This window comes from Mytilus galloprovincialis, chromosome 11 (genome assembly GCF_965363235.1).
Source record: "Mytilus galloprovincialis chromosome 11, xbMytGall1.hap1.1, whole genome shotgun sequence".
Lineage (NCBI taxonomy): Eukaryota > Metazoa > Mollusca > Bivalvia > Mytilida > Mytilidae > Mytilus > Mytilus galloprovincialis.
In genome coordinates, this window is record NC_134848.1 from 73,976,114 (window position 1) to 73,996,474 (window position 20,361).

At 31.1% G+C, this 20,361-nt stretch overlaps 1 protein-coding gene across 1 annotated transcript; it reads left to right on the forward strand.

The window, feature by feature from the left end:
* Positions 1-470: 470 nt before the first annotated feature.
* LOC143052781 (cytochrome P450 3A4-like) lies at positions 471-19,491 on the forward strand. Its single transcript, XM_076225882.1, has 14 exons — positions 471-614; positions 8,472-8,652; positions 9,092-9,188; positions 9,696-9,748; positions 10,220-10,316; positions 10,674-10,793; positions 11,206-11,297; positions 11,822-11,973; positions 13,120-13,232; positions 13,885-14,145; positions 14,854-14,942; positions 15,421-15,558; positions 16,676-16,838; positions 17,044-19,491. The coding sequence occupies exons 2-14, from the start codon at positions 8,567-8,569 to the stop codon at positions 17,152-17,154; spliced, it is 1,572 nt and encodes a 523-aa protein (XP_076081997.1). The 5' UTR covers positions 471-614; positions 8,472-8,566; the 3' UTR covers positions 17,155-19,491.
* Positions 19,492-20,361: the final 870 nt, after the last annotated feature.

Genomic DNA, 20,361 nt, shown 5'->3' on the forward strand with positions numbered 1-20,361 from the left:
CGATAACAAAAAAATAAAGGTATAATATATACTGAAATATTTGCCACTTGACGTGCATTAGCATGCAAAAAATGAACTGTAATATTTGCCACTTTTCGTAAAAGATCACACAAAAATCAATCATAACAAAAATATAAGGAATAATATGCACTGAAGTCACATGACGTTCATTTGCAACTGATATATTTAATAAACAGTCTCTAATCAATAGTAAAACTCCGTGGTATTATTTGCACTTTTACATCTGTAGATGTTCGGTTTATTTAATGAAGTACAAATCCGATATGTTATTAACCGATGACAAGTCGTATAGTGACGACACTCGATCAATACTACACAATTTCACAAGGCCCATTCATACATTTCATTCATAACTCACCTATCACATATATATAAAAGTACTCAAGACTTTTAATCTTTATTATTTCTGACAATAGAACCATTAGGATGGAACTTATATTAATTAAAGGTGGAGCTATGTGTTAAGCCACACCCCTCCTACAACTGAGCATTTAAAGGAAGAAGCTTTCATATAAACTTACAAAAAGCAATATTCTTTCAATCGGATATATATATATAAATCTGTTTTACATTTAACTGTTTTAGCGATACAGGTAAGACTATTTAAATAACACTTTTTACTATAATATTTATTTATCTGTTTATGTTATGTTTATAACTAGTGTTATCTATTTTAATGCACTTAAAAATAGGTGAAAAATCTGAAACGTTGAAATGATAGATAGTATTTTTTGTATTTACAGTCACTAGTACAAATTTGTCATAGTATACGGGATTTTTGTAGTAATAGGCAGTATAGTAAATTCAAAAATAATTTATTGGTTGACAAACTACCCAACTTAGGGAACTACCATTTGATTTTTATGGGGGGGGGGCTAGGATGAAAAATTTTGTCCTGCATTTTTTTTTAGCTGTAATCTCTGTCCTGCCTTTTTATTTTTCACTCTAATCGGTCCTGCCTTTTTTTTTTTAGTTTATCCTGACTTTTTTTTACCTAAATTGTCGTCCTGACTTTTTTTTTTGCAAGTGTCACATCCTGCCTTTTTTTTACTCAAGCCTATTTTTTTCAAATTTCATCCTAGCCCTCCCATAAAAATCAAATGGTAGCTCCCTTAGTATGAAAGCTAGAGCAATAACAATAAAAATAATAACATTGAATGAAAAAAAAATATATTTAAAAAAGGATTATACAGCATAATCCACTGAACACAATGCATATGTGCATGACATACCATTCTAATATATGACAAGATAATATAAGATCAAAATAAGACAGCAAATCTTTGATTGATTATAGTATTATGTACGTTCAGTGGCGAATATTTCATGTATATGCCAGGTCTATAAATCCTGAATCATTTATTAGACATCGTATGAAGTTCAAGATTGATATGCTTTTGACGTATGGCCTTTGGTGTAGGAGTCCGTACTTATATTGGAATTATGTACAGTCAGTCTCATGCGAAAATGTTTTAAAACAAAATCGTTTACAGCAATTGAAATTTCTCATTTCTAAATTTTGATTTTAAAATTTTTACTATTCTTACATTCAAGACGTCATGAAATCATGCATCCAAAGCTTTTATTTTGTAGCAAAACATAATATATACATGTGCAGTCAACGTGTATTTTTTTTAAACGAGTTCCTATTAGATAAACCTTAATTTGCATGTCAGCATGGGTAAAAGCCCTTTCTGTGGCTATCCATCTTTCGGGATGAGTTTAATGTTAATTTGGCTAGTTTGTAGAGATTGGCTTTAAGTACAAAACACACAAAAAAAAATGTGGAATAAACTGAGGAGGGTACTAAACAAAAGACGTTCTTCTTTTGTGAACACAAAGTAACAATTCAACAAATCTGCATCAATTTTTACCGGTTTTGAAATGATACCCTTTACGCAGTTACTAATGTACTTTTATTGTTTGTTTATTTTGGGATCCTGGAGTTGTTTTGTAGGTGAAGATTTCCACGTACTTTCTATCCTTTGTCCTGTTGTTTAGTACCTGACACGGTGAAGTGTACCATGTATTTTCTATATTTTGTCATGGAGTTGTTTTGAGGCGCTATTCGTTGAAGTGTACCACGTTTTTTCTATATTTTGTCAAGGAGTTGTTTTGAGGCTCTATTCGCCGAAGTGTACAACGTATTTTCTATCCTTTGTCTTACTAACCTTTGATCCGTAAATATGTTACCTACACACAACACGAGAATCTGTTACCGTTATTTTTTTCTATTTTTATGTTTTTTTCATTGATTTATATCATAAAAAATAATATCTATGTTACATTTTATCTTAAATAAGATGACAATAGAAATATACGTTTTACTTTTGTCTTGAATATACTAGACCCGTCGGTGGCCTTCGGCTGTTGTTTGCTCTATGGTCAGGTTGCTGTCGCTTTGACACATTCCCCATTTCCATTCTCAATTGTATTGCAATATTTTCCACTGGATGTTAAGCAATCGATATCTAATCCACCAATTCGCCTCTTTACGAACTCACTATCTGTCAATCCTTGTTTAAAGAAAATGAAAACAATCTATGTAATCAAAATTGTATTGTCAGTGTATAAAGTTCTTCAAGTTCATACTTTCCTATTACATTTGTACGATTTTACTCATCAGTCATTATAAAAGTTAAATGATCTCTTAGTTTAAACATACTTATTTATAGTGGATTGGGAAACAAGTTTTCCAACTTATAGTAATTAATTTCCACTTCGCGGATGCGAGTGCTGCCTTGTAGCGGCATGAGCCTGCTCCTTTTCGACATCTACAAGGGTGTCTTTAACGTGCAAGAGATATGGGTCTCTCTTAAAACGGGTCAGCCATTTATCGTCCCCTTCCGACGGACTATTATCGTTTCCTAAAGACCATACTTACAAATGATGTCAAGGGAGATCCAAAAATTTAGTCCCTGAAATTTTCATCCCGATTTAAGTTGATTGAATGAGAAATTATCCCAAGCCAGGAATTTTAAACGAAATAAAGGAATTAAAAACTAATGCAAGTCACAAAATTAAGAAAAAGAACCACTTAATCATTGACTATATATTTCTTGGAACTGCATTTATTTGTAAACACAATTTTCGTGGAATATATCCCTCTCCAGAAACACATTTTAATTTTCTGTCACATGTTTCAAATTTTTACATTAATTTAAGTTTTTACAATTTACTCCCCTTTACTTGAAATGTAAAAGATAGGCAGTCGGGTGGGTTTTATAGAATAGAGAATAATTAGAAAAATGTGGAGAATAAGGTGCTAGAAAATAAGGAAAAGAGACAAATAGGTAATAAAATACAGAAAAGGGAATATTTTGGTGCTAAAAATATATATATAAAGAATAGAGAATAACAGGCAAAGTTTAAAAAGAATAGAGAATAACAGGCAAAGTTTATAAAGAATAGAGAATAACAGGCAAAGTTTATAAAGAATAGAGAATAACAGGCAAAGTTTATAAAGAATAGAGAATAACAGGCAAAGTTTATAAAGAATAGAGAATAACAGGCAAAGTTTATAAAGAATAGAGAATAACAGGCAAAGTTTATAAAGAATAGAGAATAACAGGCAAAGTTTATAAAGAATAGAGAATAACAGGCAAAGTTTACAAAGAATAGAGACAAATCGCCTAGAAAATGAACGAATATAGAAATGATGGATCCCCATCCACCCCCTCTAGAATAAACGTGGTTAGGGTTCAAGAAATTTACTAGCATAACCAAAATGTACTATTGTTGATCTGTCGATTCAAGGACAAATTTTTAATACAATTTACAAGACAACGCTACAGATGTGCACAACATTAACTTCTATTATACTAAATAGATACATCGCACAATAATCTGTATAGAGAAAGTCCCTTCAGATGAGTGATCTTCTATACTGTAACCTTCAATTTAATCTTAAGCTTAAGAAAATATGTCGGCTTTCTATTGACTACTCAATTTGATTTCATTCAGTGATTTGGATCAATACCACAATCAAGTACATTTATAAGAAGCACAATAAAGTGCATTTATAAAAAGCGGCGTAACTGTCACTAGTTAGTTAAGACTTTTTCAATAGAATATATTTTCTTCGTAACTCGCAAAATTCAATCCCGTAGTCTGTAGAAAAGTGATATGTTTTTAATAATAAGTAACATTTGTAAAAATACATAAAGTATATTTATGTTAACACCGTATTTCCAATCATGTAAACGTGATGTTACATTTGTACATCTAACAGCAAAGCTGATACAAATGTATATTTAACACATACGTTTTATGAGTTTATAATTCGTACTTTTATTCACTCAATAATGGCCGCTTGTAAATAAATTTGGTTATTGAGTTCCCACGGTTTTATGAATGATGCGGTGAACCTATACACCGAGGAGCAGCATACACCACGAGAGCACACTCCCTATAATTTACAAAAGTTAATGATAGTTATTTTTGTATGCGGTGAACCATATTTGGTTACATTAACATAAGTTTGAAATTAATTTTATTTAAAAAATATCAAAACCATTTAGCATGCAAATTTATACAAAAACTGATAATATATTCTGCACTTAAACGGGATTGTTGTATTATTTTCCATTCATGAATTTGCTACAATGTTATAATACAGTCTGTGCTAGATTATTATTTGTCCTGTAATAAGTTAAATAAGTGACATATATATTTTATCATGATTAAAGGGTAAATATATATGTTAGTACAAACCCAGTAACAGTGTTATTTAATGGAGACCTAAACTAAATTGCAAGTCAATTCACTTTTGCATAAATACACTTATTTTAACAATGTTTTGCCGAATGCAACTGAATGAAAAAAAAAGATTCTTTTGTTATTAATTGATCCTGTCTTATTGACTTTATATAGCCCATATTATCTTTCAATGTTCTTAACGTTAATTGTTTCACTTGTCGTTGTCACGAAATACAAAACCAAGTACAAATGTACCTCTGCATTTTCGGGTTTGCTTGTATGATATGGATGACCAAATATTGTCCGTATATATTTGTACAATATGGTCCAGTATAATGTGTAAAGTGTTCATATTAACGACAATCTGTGAAACGTAAAGTGCCCATATTAACGACATTCTATGTAACGTAAAGTGCTCAAATTTCCAATTTCTGTGTGACGTAAAGAGCTCATTTTTACAACATTCTGTGTGACGTAAAGTGCTTATTTTTAAAACATTCAGTGTAACGTAAAGTGCTCATATTTACAATATTCTGTGTAACGTAAAGGGCTTTTTTTCCATTTCTGTTAAACGTAAAGTGCTTTTTTTTTACAGCAATCCGTGTAACGTAAAGTACTCATATTTACAACATTCTGTGTGTAACGTAAAGTACTTATTTTTACAACATTATCAAATTCATACAGGGCTAGACATAACACAGATAAAGCCTTTACCAAGTTAACCAGTCAGGAAGTTTGATGTCCCGTAATGAGAGGTCATATGACGAGGTCACATGACTTTATCAACCGTGTGTATGACCTTTGTGCACTTAGTCGTCCGAATAAATTATGTTAACTTATCGTATAGAACCAAATAGTCCTAAGAGTACATATTTCAAAAATAAATTACCAGATAAAAAAAAATTGTCCATTATTTAGAGGTCTTATGACTTTATCAACCTTGTGTCTGACCTTTTGTGCACAAATTAGTCAAAACTAAACAAATCATGTTAACTTATCGATTACAATGTTGCTGTATATCAAACATTCCTAAGAGTACATTTTTAAAAGATAATTTCCAGATAAAAAAAGTGTCCAGTAATGAGAGGTCATCTGACATTATCAACCTTTTGTCTGACCTTTATGCATTAAGTCGCCCAAATAAGTAATATTTACATATCGAACATATAAATGTGTGGCTTTTTATCTAACATACATACAAGAACATATATTTTTTTAGCAGTATTTTTAGATACATCTGTTTGATTAGTCTGTTATCGTCGATATTGTTTGTTTTTTTTTATCTACAGAAAGTCACTTCAAATTTATTTTCGGCAGATAACTAAATAAAAAGATATTCTGTTGATTCTACAAGACCTCCGCTGTGCTTTTAGACAAACTTAAAAGGTCCAAATCAATTTTTTAAATGTTTTATTAAATTCCTCCTTAAAAGAAACGAATACTAGCCCTTAGAACTCACCTTTCATAGCGCCGGTAAAGTGTTAAATCGCTGTTAAAAATCAAGTTTATCAGTGTATGCGTCTCGTTATATGGTTCATGTTCTCTGTATTACAACAGCGAGTTTATCAATAATATCGCACAGTATAACAATACTACACTACAGCTTATTAATAGATACTATTTACAAAAAGTGGACCAAAGAAATAAATTCGTAACTCATATGATACCATTAATATCTAGTGCAGTCAATTATTAAAACATCAACAATGATTTAGCTACAGATATCATCTCATATCTCCCCCATATCAATACACCGTCACATATTACTAAGTTGATTTAAATTGATTATGGATTTATTTTAATTTATTTAATACTGATATCAATTTGAAAATTTAATACAGAATAGAGAACCTTTTAAAAATAAATAATTATACTTCTTATTATAACTGGAGAAAGATTGTATCAGTCATATTTGTTTATAGTATGCTGACTTATAAGAAAGGCTCGGCTTTGAGGTACCAGATACTAAAGAGATAAATTTTAAAACAACGGTTTGGTTTCAACCACACCCGCAAGCGTCAATAAGTCCGATTTACTGCCTTGTACTTTTATCAAGTACAGTGTACTTTTCAAGCTATGTTGTAAACACAGAAATAGATTTTTTTTCCTATGATTAATTCAAATACAAGCTGTTAATTGCTTATTATAAAACTTTAATGTGCCATATAAGTATACTGTTACAACGTTATTGCCATTAATTTGTGATATATAGGTGCATCTTTGCATACGCATGTCGCTTATGTTGATTTCGTTTTAAATGTATGGTAATTATAAACGGCTTGTACTTTTAATTAGGACAGTTGTTATGAGGTTTTGTGATTCTGAAAGTTCGCAATTCAGTGATCGTATCACAAACATGACTTCATAAATTAAAAGCGTTATGATTATGAAAATGACATTAATTTGTTTGCTGCTCAATTTTTCAATTAGACAATTTGTTGGCTGTTCAACATTCAGTATAATTTTAGTTTTATTGTGACGTCACTCGCGTATTACAAATAATTTGTTATACTTATAACTTGATTTTGCAAACAAAAATTGTTATATCGCAATTTCTTTTGAAGTTACTATGTTATATCTATCGGCTGTTGTTTTTGTCTCTTTGGTCAGGTTATTGTCTCTTTGACACGTTCATAATTTCCATTCTCAATTTTGTTATTATACATACATATTTACTTACAGAACTTATATACTTTAAGTTTACAATAAGTGACTTATACGTTAGTTATATGGATCGTCTGAAAATTAGCCCAATAAAAGTTTGATCTGTGATTTGCTATATCATAGTTTAGTATAGTCCGAAAATGATAACACTTCGTCAAACTATGACCGGATTATGGTATACTCATACTACCCATCGTAATAACAACACTTCGACAAACTATGACCGGATTATGCTATACTCATACTACCTATCATAATAACAATAGATCATTGAGATTGTAGACCTCGGTTTTATTATATAAATGCGAAAGTACGACCATTAACGATCCCGCCCATCAGAAAGAAGTGTTTATGTACTTTTGTATATAATCATTGATCAATCGCATTGTAAAAATTCTTTAATCCAATTCTTGTATTATTTACATATTTGTTTAATACATTCGTACTTAAGATCGAAAGCAAGCAAAGGGTGACCTCCCATATTTTAAATAACCTTTAAATGTAGGTGAAAAAGGATAAGCAATTTTACTGTTTAAAATTCAAAATATACTATTTTAAATGACTCGTCATAGCTACTTCTACGTTTAAAAGGTATAATAAGTTTTGATTGGGAAAGAAGTTAATAATAAAGATTATATGTGTTGATGAAGTAGTACAGTTCCATTATGATACATTAACACTGTACCGAATGTCGTACACCTACAACTTATAGATAATTATTGCAAAATGATCAAATCTGAATTTGTAATACTAGCATTTACATTGTACTTCAAACACCACTGAAATACAGTATAAAGAGAGAAAAAAAATCCTATATACCTGGACTTTAATATAGGATTTTTTTTTCTGAGACAAGTGCCTATATGTTGTTCTTTTTGTGTAACAATGTAAAATAGCGTTTGTGATTAAGGGAAATAGGTATTGAATTTTATTTCAAATATGTGTACGGTTTTAAGTTGGATCAATTGTTAAAAAATGGGTTAATGACAAGGATACTAGTTTATATTCATTAGACAAAATACTGAGTTATTATTTCTGTATTGCTGAATTATTTGTTTATTATTTTAACTTGTTTTTATCTTTTACAGACGATACCTGTCGGTGAAAACAACGACACCTGTTGGTGAGAACGAACGAAACAGCCGACGCTGTATACAATATTTTTAAGTATAGACTAAAAGAAATGGCGCTTTTAATTTTTCCATTGACATTTACCATAAATCCACTGGTAGCACTGTTGTTGGTAGTTTTAGCAGTAGCATGGTTTTTGTAAGTATTTTCTAAATTAATAATTTATAAATAAGATATATTTTTATAAATGTTAGAAACTTTTTCACGACGCTTTTACAATTCTTAGTGTACTTCTCTTATTCTCATGTATTCATCTTTTTAACATATCAATTCAATTGACACTCGGCGTTTTTTTAATTATCAAAACGAATTAGAAAATGTGTTTATGAAAAAAGAGGGTGAGAAATACACTAAACGTCATTGGAAGTCTTTTAGTCCATTTTTAAAAGATAAAACATCGGAAATTAATTCGTTTTTTTTTTGTAACACAGACAACGAACAACCGTATTAAGAATAGAAGTACAACGGTATTTAGGTTATAAAAGTTCAATTACATTTTTAATCTCAGTGTATTTGATCGATAAGTTTATGTGCTGCAAAAACGATTGCTATTACAGTTTTTTCTTACATATTTTAGAAAAGTGAGAGACGACTATAAACTCTTTGAAAAGTTAAAGATACCAGGTCCAAAACCAATGATGGTATTTGGAAACATAGGAGAGTTCAAAGACAAGGTAACAGTCACATTTTTTCCCGCCCAATTTGTACTTTCTAGCTCCAAATTAATTCATAATACTACTTTGGTTCCTTTACACTTCCTAGCTCCAAATTAATTTATAATACTATTTTGGTTACTTTACACTTCCTAGCTCCAAATTAATTTATAATACTATTTTTGTTCCTTTACACTTTCTAGCCCCAAATGAATTTATAATACTATTTTTGTTCCTTTGCCGTTGTTCCCTGGGAAAGCTGCAAATTCTTATCTGTCTGGTAATTACTCAACGAGATTTTTATATAAATTTATTTTATTAATGTATATTATATTCAATTATTTTAAAAAACGATTTTCACTCTGACAAATTAAGAGGGACACGACTTATTGTCATTCGTTTTGAGGAAATACAAACAGACCAGAAGACTGAAGGGACTTACAACTCGAAACCAATTTGGTTTCAGAATCCAGAAATAGAAAAAAAAACTTACTTATTGTAATTAATATTACTTTTATTCCTTTGTAGAATCCATTGGACGTTTTCAAAGAATGGAGGAAAGTGTATGGAGACATCTTCGGGTAAATATCATTTCCACATATGACACGGAGAGTTGTCTTATTGACACTCATACCACATCTTCTTATATCTATGTAACATGCACATTATAGTGAATAAGTGCATAAAAGGAGAACCACGCCTGTCAAGTGCATATTTATCATCATATTTTATCAAATATCACTTTAAATTCTAAATTCGTATATTTTATGGTGTGTGTAGTTTTATTTAACAGTAAAAGTTATTTATAGTAAAAACAAGGCGGATATATGGATAGACTCTATTATCGGTTGACACTAGTGATGCAACAGATAACATCATAAGTTAAATTTCAATTTTGTAGAACGTCTCAAACTCATATCAACGTTTTGTTGTACACTTTAGAAAATACTAGTCAGAATGCATTAGATTCTGAAACGTCTTTCTGTTTTTGGCAACCGGGAACACAATAAACGTTTATGTTAAGTTATACTAATTTTTATTCTTTTTTGCAGCTTTTTCGAAGGATTTACCCCAAGTTTAGTTGTTAACTGTCCAGAGATGGCAAAACAAATTTTAGTGAAACATTTCGACAAATTTCACGTTCGACCAGTAAGTATCTTGCAATGTGTATATATATATATATATTTATACAAATGTGTGTTTGAAAGTGTGAATTATAAAGTTAACATATATTAAAACACATGTAAAGGATATTTTTAAAGGTTTTGATATAAAGAAAGTTCCAGCTAATAATTATAAATACATTAGAAGTCATGATAATTAAGACGATAAATGTTATTTTTTTATTTCTCTTTCTATTTGCCATTTCTTTCTTTTCAACCTATTTATGATTGTGATTTTCAGTTGTGCATTCTATTTCTATTTATGATTGTGATTTGCAGCTGTTCAATCTCTTTCTATTTGTCATTTCTTTCTTTTCAACCTATGTATGTTTGTGTGTTTCAGTTGTGCAATCCCTTTGTATATAGTCCAGATGAAAGCAGTCTTTTGAATACATTTGGTAATGAGTGGAAGCGACAAAGATCCATTGTAGCCACAGCATTCAACTCTGTATCTATGAAACATGTAAGTCAAATTGTCACCCAAATAATTCAGTCGTGATATTTCACAAGAAAAAATATATCGATTATGGGGAGGGACAAAAAGAGATATCGATTAGCGGGAGGGACAGAAACATTCTGCATCAGTGAACTAAATTACGTCTGTGGAAGTTTTAAGTTAATGCAATTTGTAATATGAAAATATGCACATTTAATACCACACAATAAAACATATGTTTTGTATGGAGAATATCCTCATATGTATTAAACACAATTATTGAGTAATTCAATTACATTCTTGTCAATCATAATCACAAACCAATTCTGATAAATTTTCAATGGTATTTTAACCCAATGTAATGATTGTTATTGTACTTAATAAAACAAATTAATGTTGCTATAAGCAGGAGCTTATTTGTCATGTGACTTGATTTCAGATGTCCAACAGAGTAAATGCAACTGGAGACAAATTTTGCAGAAAGGTCACTGAACAAAATAAAAGTAATCCTGACGGTTTTGACGTCACTGAGTAAGTAAAATTACAACAATCAAATAATTATCTACGCATAATAAAAAGTAATACCATGATCATGTTGATAACAATCTTGATCACCCATCTGTGACTTGTGTCTAACACTAGATATTAATATCATCGTTAAAAGTCACTTGTAAATTATGTTTAGTATTCAAACAACTGTCATTTACTAGGCATTATGACGTACACATCACATTATGACGCCGTAACTGTGATGATATCAAGGCGGTAACAGCCGTATTAACAAGTCTTACTTCACTATATTTAACATTTATTAAACATGATACGATTCGTACTTTAATTATAACTATATAACACGTTATATGTAGTTTTTCACATAACAATAAACAAAGTATTTTTTTCTGTTATACACGATTTTCGTGTAAAGAATATAAGTCTAAATAAAAATGTTGATAGTGTCAAAAATGTAGTGTCAATATATATAAATATATATAGTTTGATGACTCCTTAATTTGAGAACACGATTTTGAGTGATTTTTCATTTACTCCATTTTCAGTTTAATAGACAGATATACACTTGATGCGTTTGCAGACTCTGGTTTTGATTTCGAGGCTAATAGTTTAGACAACGAAGATGCTTTGTTGTATCGTTTTATGAAGGAGTTTAACCATTCAGCAGCTGCTGACAACCCTATTGCTGGTCTTGCACGTGAGTATTTTACTTACCCTTCCGGAGCACCTGATTACATGTCTTCCCAGTGAGTATTTTACTTACCCTTCCGGAGCACATGGTTACATGTCTTGCACGTGAGTATTTTACTTACCCTTCCGGAGCACCTGATTACATGTCTTGCACGTGAGTATTTTACTTACCCTTCCGGAGCACCTGATTACATCCCAGTTTTTGATGAAATTCTTCTGTTCAATCATATTAAGGAGCTCTGAGATCACCCCAAGTCTGTCATTTTCTTTGTTAACCATGCGGTTGTTAGTTTATTATCAATCTATAAGTGTTTAACTGTCCCTATGATATCTTTGCCCCTCATCTAAGTCTTTTGAGCTAGTGTTTTGTAATCTGTTGCTTGCCTTCTAGCTGGTTTTATTTGATTTTGGCCATTACTTTGTTTATCTCTTTTTGACATCTGAGTTGTGAATATCACTTTGACGTTTAGTTGAGGTTTTTTTTATTCGTTTTTCTATTATTTCGGAAAAAAACGGTAATTGAAGACACTTTAATGTCTTTTCTTCTTGTTTAAATTTTAATAATATGCAAAATAAAGAAATAATAACGTTTATATAAAAAAGGGTTACATACTTTCCAGCTGTTAAACGTGTATCTTAAATTTTTTAAAATTTAGAAGAATAGTTGCTATGTCGCCTAAAGCTTTCAGAGCAATTAATTAAACTAGATTTGTTTTCTTAAAAAATAAAGATATTTTGTCAAAACTGATATAAAATGTCAACTTATAATCAATTATGATTTACTACTAATAGACCACACATATGTTTTACAGTGTTAATTTGTTGACGACACAATGTCTTAATTTATCATAACGTTCATCAAACACACATATTTAACTCTACCGTAAATACTTTACCTTCAAAAGTTCGGTTCGCGAAACGAAAGCATATATAGTAATCAATGGTACCAGTATTATATTTAGTACGCCAGACGCGCGTTTCGTCTACATAAGACTCAATAGTGACGCTCATATAAAAACATTCATAAAGCCAAACAAGTACAAAGTTGAAAAGCATTGAGCAATGTACCTAATATGCACAAACATTTTATTTTCATTTGATTATTGCAATGAATCAACTGTTTGAAAAATGAATATATTTTTTTTTGTTGCAGGTGTTTATCCTGGACTTACTCCATTTCTTCAGCTTTTCGACGGAAAACACAAACAAGTCCATGAAGAAAACATGAAACAAATACGTGAACATGTCGTTAGAAAAAGGCAAGAGGTGAGCCAAATGGATATACATATCAGGTCAATATTGAGGCTGGAGATGTGTAAGGCTTATAGGGACCTTTCTAAGTTTAGTGCCAAATGCAAAAAGATTAAAGACAGCCTGAAATGTACTTGGTGCAGTATGAAACATATTCCACGCTTATATCATAATGGAAAAAAAATACAATAGACATGAGTTTCAATTATTCATAGGTGTTAACTTATAATTGCCACTCAAATCGTGATTTTGTAAGACAACTGGTATGTTTATTAAATGTTAACATGCAAAACAAATTTATTTATTTTTATTTCAAATGCGCAGATTTGTTCTCCATTTCCATTGCGTAGGATTTTTTTCCATTTCAAATGACGTGAAACATCCAATTAATAGCCCCCTTGACACATTAATTTCATAATGGCAACGTTAAGACCACTTTGTATTTTTTTTTAAATCAACGTTTCAAACAAAAAAAACTTAGGTGTAGCTATCCATGAACACATATATAACAATATGCCTGTACTAAATTAGAAATTTGACATTTGTTTTTCATTCGTTTAATGTGTTTTAGCTCTTGATTTTGTAATTTGAAAAAGGAATTCAAGAATTGTTTGCATTGTTCGTTTTCAGGAAGTGCGTTCTAATGAGTTTTTGTTTTATTTTTTAGTACTCCCAATCCTCCAGCGATGAACAAAAGAATTTCTTAGGACAAATGATAAATTGTTCATTCTTTGATCGAGACGAATATGGGATATACAGACGACGTCAGCTAAAAGATCAAGAGATAGTCGGACATATAAACTCTCTGATTGGAGGAGGAATAGGAACGCTTAACGCATGTCTGTCTTTTGTAATCCACATGCTTGCAATGAATCCAACTGCTCAACAAAAAGCTTTTCAAGAAGTTATAAAAATTTGTGGATATGAGGTTAGTTTTGGATCTAGTTTCGGATCTCTTTAATTAATCATAATTTAATTGAATGTTAAGTATATTTGTGTATCATCTCTTTTCTTTATTCATTTATTTTTATGCCCCACCTACGATAGTAGAGGGGCATTATGTTTTCTGGTCTGTGGCTCCGTTCGTCCGTCCGTTCAGGTTAACGTTTTTGGTCAAGGTAGTTTTTGATGAAGCTGAAGTCCTATCAACTTGAAACTTAGTACACTTGTTGCTTATGAGATGATCTTTGTAATTTTTAACCCAAATTAGACTTTTTGCCCCAATTTCACGGTCTACTGAACATAGAAAATGAAAGTGGGAGTTTCAGGTTAAAGTTTTTGTTCAAGGTAGTTTTTGATGAAGCTGAAGTCCAATCAACTTGAAACTTAGTACACTTGTTGCTTATGATCTATGATCTTTCTAATTTTAATGCCAAATTAGATAATTACCCAATTTCACGGTCCATGGAACATGGAAAAGGATAGTGCGAGTGGGGCATCCGTGTACTTTGGACACATTCTTGTTACTAATAGGTTTTCTCATCAAGTAGTAAAACTTTAGAATTAAATTGCATTGGAATATCCTGACAACGTGTGTTGACTTGGTGAAATAACTGAAACCCTTTTTTAAATTTTGGTTTTAAAAACATGTCATACAATAACAATAATGAATAATCTTAATAATCTTTTATTTCAGAAATCACCAACATTTGATGACATACAAAAAATGGAATATTTACAAATGATTTTACACGAAACATTACGACTTTTGCCGTGTGCTCCTGGGTAAGTACACATAATATCTGACTTCAAAATGAGCAAAATATTAAACACATACATTTTATGTTGCAAGTTAAAAAGAGGGTAAAATAATACAAAAAACAAAATACACCTACATCAATATTTGTTATAAAGTTTTTTGTGAACTTACTTATTCTAATAAATTGGAATATCAAAGCAACAAATACACAATCAGAAGATGTCTACTATGCTTGTCAGTTTCTTATTAACAAACGAAAGACTAAAAGAAATTTTATGTGAACAAAAAGCCTTCAACAATGAACAAAATCAATACGGTATAATTAGGAATTCCCTTAGATGTCAAAATATAATACAATTCTAAAGAAATTACCAACTACCTAGTAAATTATGGGGGACACCAGCCAAAGACATACCTGTACGTTAAATAGAAATGTGTGACATATATTCTATATTATACACTATATATGTGTACATGTGTTCATTAATTTCTTTTGAATTTCAGAGTGACGCGGAGAGTTACTGAAGATTGCAATATTAATGGTGTAGAGTTTAAAAAAGACGTTGTTGTACGAGTAATGACTTGTACTTTATATTCAGATGAAAAAATATACCCACAGCCAGAGAAATTTATTCCTGAAAGGTACGTATGACCTGAAAACCAAATTAATCCTTAATGTATTTATTTGTCTGACCAATAAAGCAATCAACAATTAACCAATCAACCAATCAATCAATCAATCAATCAATCAATTATAAAGCAATTATCAATATAATAAGATGTGGTATGAGTGCCAATAAAAAGATTTCCAGCCTAGACACAATTTGGAAAATGTAAGTGATTAAAGGTCAAAGTACGGCTTTCAACATGTATCTCGGCTAAAAATCAAAGAGTAAGCTATAAAGGCCCACAAAATTACTAGTGTGAAACCATTCAAACAAAAAATCTAAGGTGTTAAATATTTAAAAACGAGAATCGAGAAACACCTACGAACCACATATGTATATAAACATATTATAGTTTACTATTCGGTGTGAGCCAAGGCTCCGTGTTGAAAGCCGTACCTTGACCTATAATGATTTACTTTTATAAATTGTTATTTGGATGGAGAATTGTCTCAATGGCACTCATATCACATCTTCCTATATCTTTATATGTTATTAGAACTCTTGGTTTCACTGACCGGTATATACGGGACTGTTATAAGAACTTGTGTCAGTGGTCGGTTTTAGAAGGTAATAAGAACTTTAGAATGGACTTTGACCTTTATAAGGAATGTAAATCAGTTTAACCCAACACGATCTATGACTCTGTCGTGACATGTTCACACTTAAACATGAATGAAATACTAGTACTAGTGAATAGGTCAAAGTCTGAAATTGTCTTATCGTAGTATTTGTATTCGGTGCCCACAGTATTGAAACTAAGTCTTATCGCTGTATGAATGCAAATATCATTGCTAGTAGTTCTTTGATAGCCTCTGTTTTATCTATTTTCAACTATTATATACTCGCAGCAGTTTCCATAGTAGTTAGTATATACTGGCTGGTACCTGTAGACAGTGGTTTCTTTAAGAAGACAATATTGGTTTTGCTTAATTGGTTTAGTTTGAATAAATTATTGCTGGCCTCCTTGAACTTCTATGTTTTCAAATCGGGAATTATGCACTACACAGATACTAAAATTTGGAAAGAATATTAATGAATAGTATTGGAAATCAAGTATAGCGTCTTATAAGTAGTTTGATTTATTGTTTCAGATTTTCTCCCGAAGAAATTCAAAAGCGTCATGCCTTTTCTTATCTGCCATACGGACAAGGCCCACGCATGTGCCCTGGTCTTAAGTTTGCTGACCTCCAAGTCAAGGTTGCCATGGTGAAACTTTTACAGAGATTTGTGATAAAACCATGTTCCCGGACAATCGTAAGTTTACGTTTGCTACATTACCTTTGGTTTTACAAACTTGCAAATTTAACAACAAATTTGGGTCAGAATAAACAATTTTCTTTTAAACATTGTTACAATATGCTATAAAAAGTATGAGGAAAAATTATATGAGTCATCAGGATTAAAAATGCGCCTACATTTGTATGACAAAATGATTCACAGTATTTGTTTCTATTTATAGGATCCTCTTCCAACAGCCTTGAGGCCAATGCTTTGTCCGAAGGATGGCGTTTTCGTACATTTAGAGGATCGTGTTCGACCGAATATGAGATCAAATACATGCTCAGCGTGAACTGGTTTTGCTATAACATATGACAATTATGAAAACACTCTTGCCATGACAGATCGCTTAAGTGATTTAGTGCATCAACTGTTGCCAATCAGATGACAAACATCGCCAAGACGCAGATCCGAGAGACAGGTCTTCCGAATGGCCGAAGACGAACGTGATGTGGTATGCTACTTTTTGACGAATACTCAGTTGTAGAAAATGTCCTTCTTCTGTTGATGACTTTTACATTGCTGTAAATTGTTCGATTATATGTGAACATTTTACGTTAAATATTTTTGTGACGTGGACTATGTTCTAAACACTTACAAACGTATGTGTGATTAACAGTTATTGTGAAGTGAACTATGTTCTAGATTTCTTAGAATTTTAGAGTTGTACAATTTTGCATCTCACATTCAATTCGAATTGATTGCATGAGCTAAGTTTTTATAAAACGACTTATCAAACAAACATGATAGGAGATTTAAGTTGTGTGAAACATATAGGAAAACAATCAGTTTGATTGTCAGGAATTAGTTTTAAACGAATATTGTTACCAATTTTAAAATTCAAGTAAATTAGTATTTACAAGTAACATGTCTGTCCAAATAGGCAAATATTTGCGATTTAGTTGATATTAAAACGAAATAGTTAGTGATTATGGAACATATTGAGGTTCTTTATGAATAATCTTTTAAAAAAACAATGTTTTTTTAACCTTTGATTTTGTTTAACACTATGGACACAGTGCACGTTTGTGTACTTCCAATTCTAATAGAGTAACGACTGCTTTTGTCTTAAATCTGAATAAATTTGATTAACAAATAGATTGTGTAGTAACGGAGGTTCAATATAAACCTTACAAGTAGTACTAAACGAATGAAATTATCATGAATATACTAACACTCAATTAACTAACAAGATGGTTAAAATAATATAATGTCCAAATGATATCTAAAAATTAACAATCATTTATACTGCTAATCGTGCAGGTTTTGCTATGTTCAAAATTTATGTTAGAAATTATTATAAATTAAGGAATGCATCTCCCTCACGCAAAACTCTGATTCCTTTCACGGATTTGGCTATACTTGTTGGACATTTTGGATCAAAGCTCTTCATCTTTTAAATAAGCTTTAGATTTCAAATATTTTGGCCACGAGCATCACTGAAGAGACATGTATTGTCGAAATGCGCATCTGGTGCAGGAAAATTGGTACCGTTAATGTTATTCAAACAGTTTTGTAGTGAAACTCCTTACTCATCAGAAACACTACGTATTGCAATTATTACTATTGTTACATGATCATAATGATATAATCATTGAGAAATCCTATAGAACAGTTTGAAAATCATAACATGCATAATGAATATTGAGGTTTTTTTAATATCTATTGTGGGAAAATATTTTGTGTACCTCTGTGATTTGTTAAACATTTTGTTGATGAACATGATTAAGTTAAACTTGAAGACAATATTATGGGGTTTGATTGCATGCTGTTGTGTGAATGTATGTGTGTGTTGTTTACAAGTGTGCGTATTTTATTGAGTCTGCTGAAGTGTAACAGAGGAAAATATACATATAGTTGTACTGAAGTGAGCGTGTGAGTACTTTTAGAAATTATTTTTAAGTACTATTGACTGTTTCAAAGAATAGGTAACTATACACTAGATCATATTATTGTACTGATTTAAATTTACAACATACTGTTGAATAATGAAAAAAAAATGAAACATTTATTACGTTTAATGTGACATAATACATGTACTTCGTATAATGGATTACAAACGCGTGTATTAGCAAAAAAATCATTAAAATCAATACCGTTGAAGTGAACATACTGTTATGTTAAAATCCATTAATACAATGAAAATAGCAATATGTTGAAAATTCAGATTTATATTTCAATACCAACTGAATGATATGTTATTGTTTTTACCGATATAAAGTTTAAGTTATATTATAACTAACAGTAAAACATATCCCACATTGAAGAATCCACGTGACTGCATTATCCTGTGAAGTTATATTATAACTAACAGTAAAACATATCCCACATTGAAGAATCCACGTGACTGCATTATCCTGTGAAGTTATATTATAACTAACAGTAAAACATATCCCACATTGAAGAATCCACGTGACTGCATTATCCTGTGAAGTTATATCAAACTAACAGTAAAACATATCCCACATTAAAGAATCCACGTGACTGCATTATCCTGTGAAACTGTACATGAAAACAATGAGATTAATGCTACTAGGTTATACTGTACTTATTTATATATGATATGTTTTTGTTACATTTGAGTTGAAAATGGCATTTTATATGAAAACTTAATAAAAAGTAAAACTTGCTTGTGCGTTGTTCATTGCATTGCACACAATTAGACATTTTTTTTAGGGACCAGCTGATGCCCGCCTCCGGGTGCGGAAATTCCTGTGTTGTGCCCATTGGCAGTTTTTCTGTTCTTTGGTCGGGTTGTTATCTCTGTGACGCGTTTCATATTTCGATTCTCAATTTTAAGACATATATTTGGTGAGTATGTAGAAAGCATCAATTCGATCGAATTTGAAATAAAGTATACATCAGATACCGTTCAGTTTGCCTCATTTCTTGTATTACATCTAGAAACTGATAATGAGGGTAACCTGAGAACCAAAGGTAACATCAATTAAGATTTTAACATATCAATTGTGAACAATTTTGTTGTCTGCTCTTTGGTCGGGTTGTTGTCCTTTGAACCATTCCCGATTTCCATTCTTAATTTTATCAATATTGAATAATCCATTGATAAGTAGCAACATGAAAGCAGCATATTCATATCTAGTCTATATCTTTCAGTTGATATAATATTCCAGAGCTAATATGATTGATCTTGAAATAAGATTGCTGCTTATACAGAAGTTGACTTGGGTTCGTGTTGCTCAGACTGTAGCTTTTTATGTTGTGTTTATCCTCTGTTGCTTGTCCTTTCCTCTTTGGTTCCTGCCATGGCATTGCCAGTTTGGTTTCGAGTTCTTTGAATATCCTTTCGTATCTAACCTCTCTTTTGCGAGGCAATGATTACTAGTAATATCGACATTCACAATCAAAATATGAAATAAGCATGACTGTTTCTGTTGATTGTAAACAACACCCATTGGAGTGTAATGATCAATATTATTATATGGGCAAACATGCTCCTGATGAAGGTCAATCAAGAAATCTTGAAGGCTCGTCGGAC

Excerpts from the sequence above, each read along its gene's own strand:
- LOC143052781 (XM_076225882.1), top strand. The coding sequence starts at position 8,567 with ATGGCGCTTTTAATTTTTCCATTGACATTTACCATAAATCCACTGGTA. Across the intron at positions 8,653-9,091 it reads TTAGCAGTAGCATGGTTTTT|AAAAGTGAGAGACGACTATA; the intron begins GTAAGTATTTTC and ends TACATATTTTAG. Across the intron at positions 9,749-10,219 it reads GTGTATGGAGACATCTTCGG|CTTTTTCGAAGGATTTACCC; the intron begins GTAAATATCATT and ends TCTTTTTTGCAG.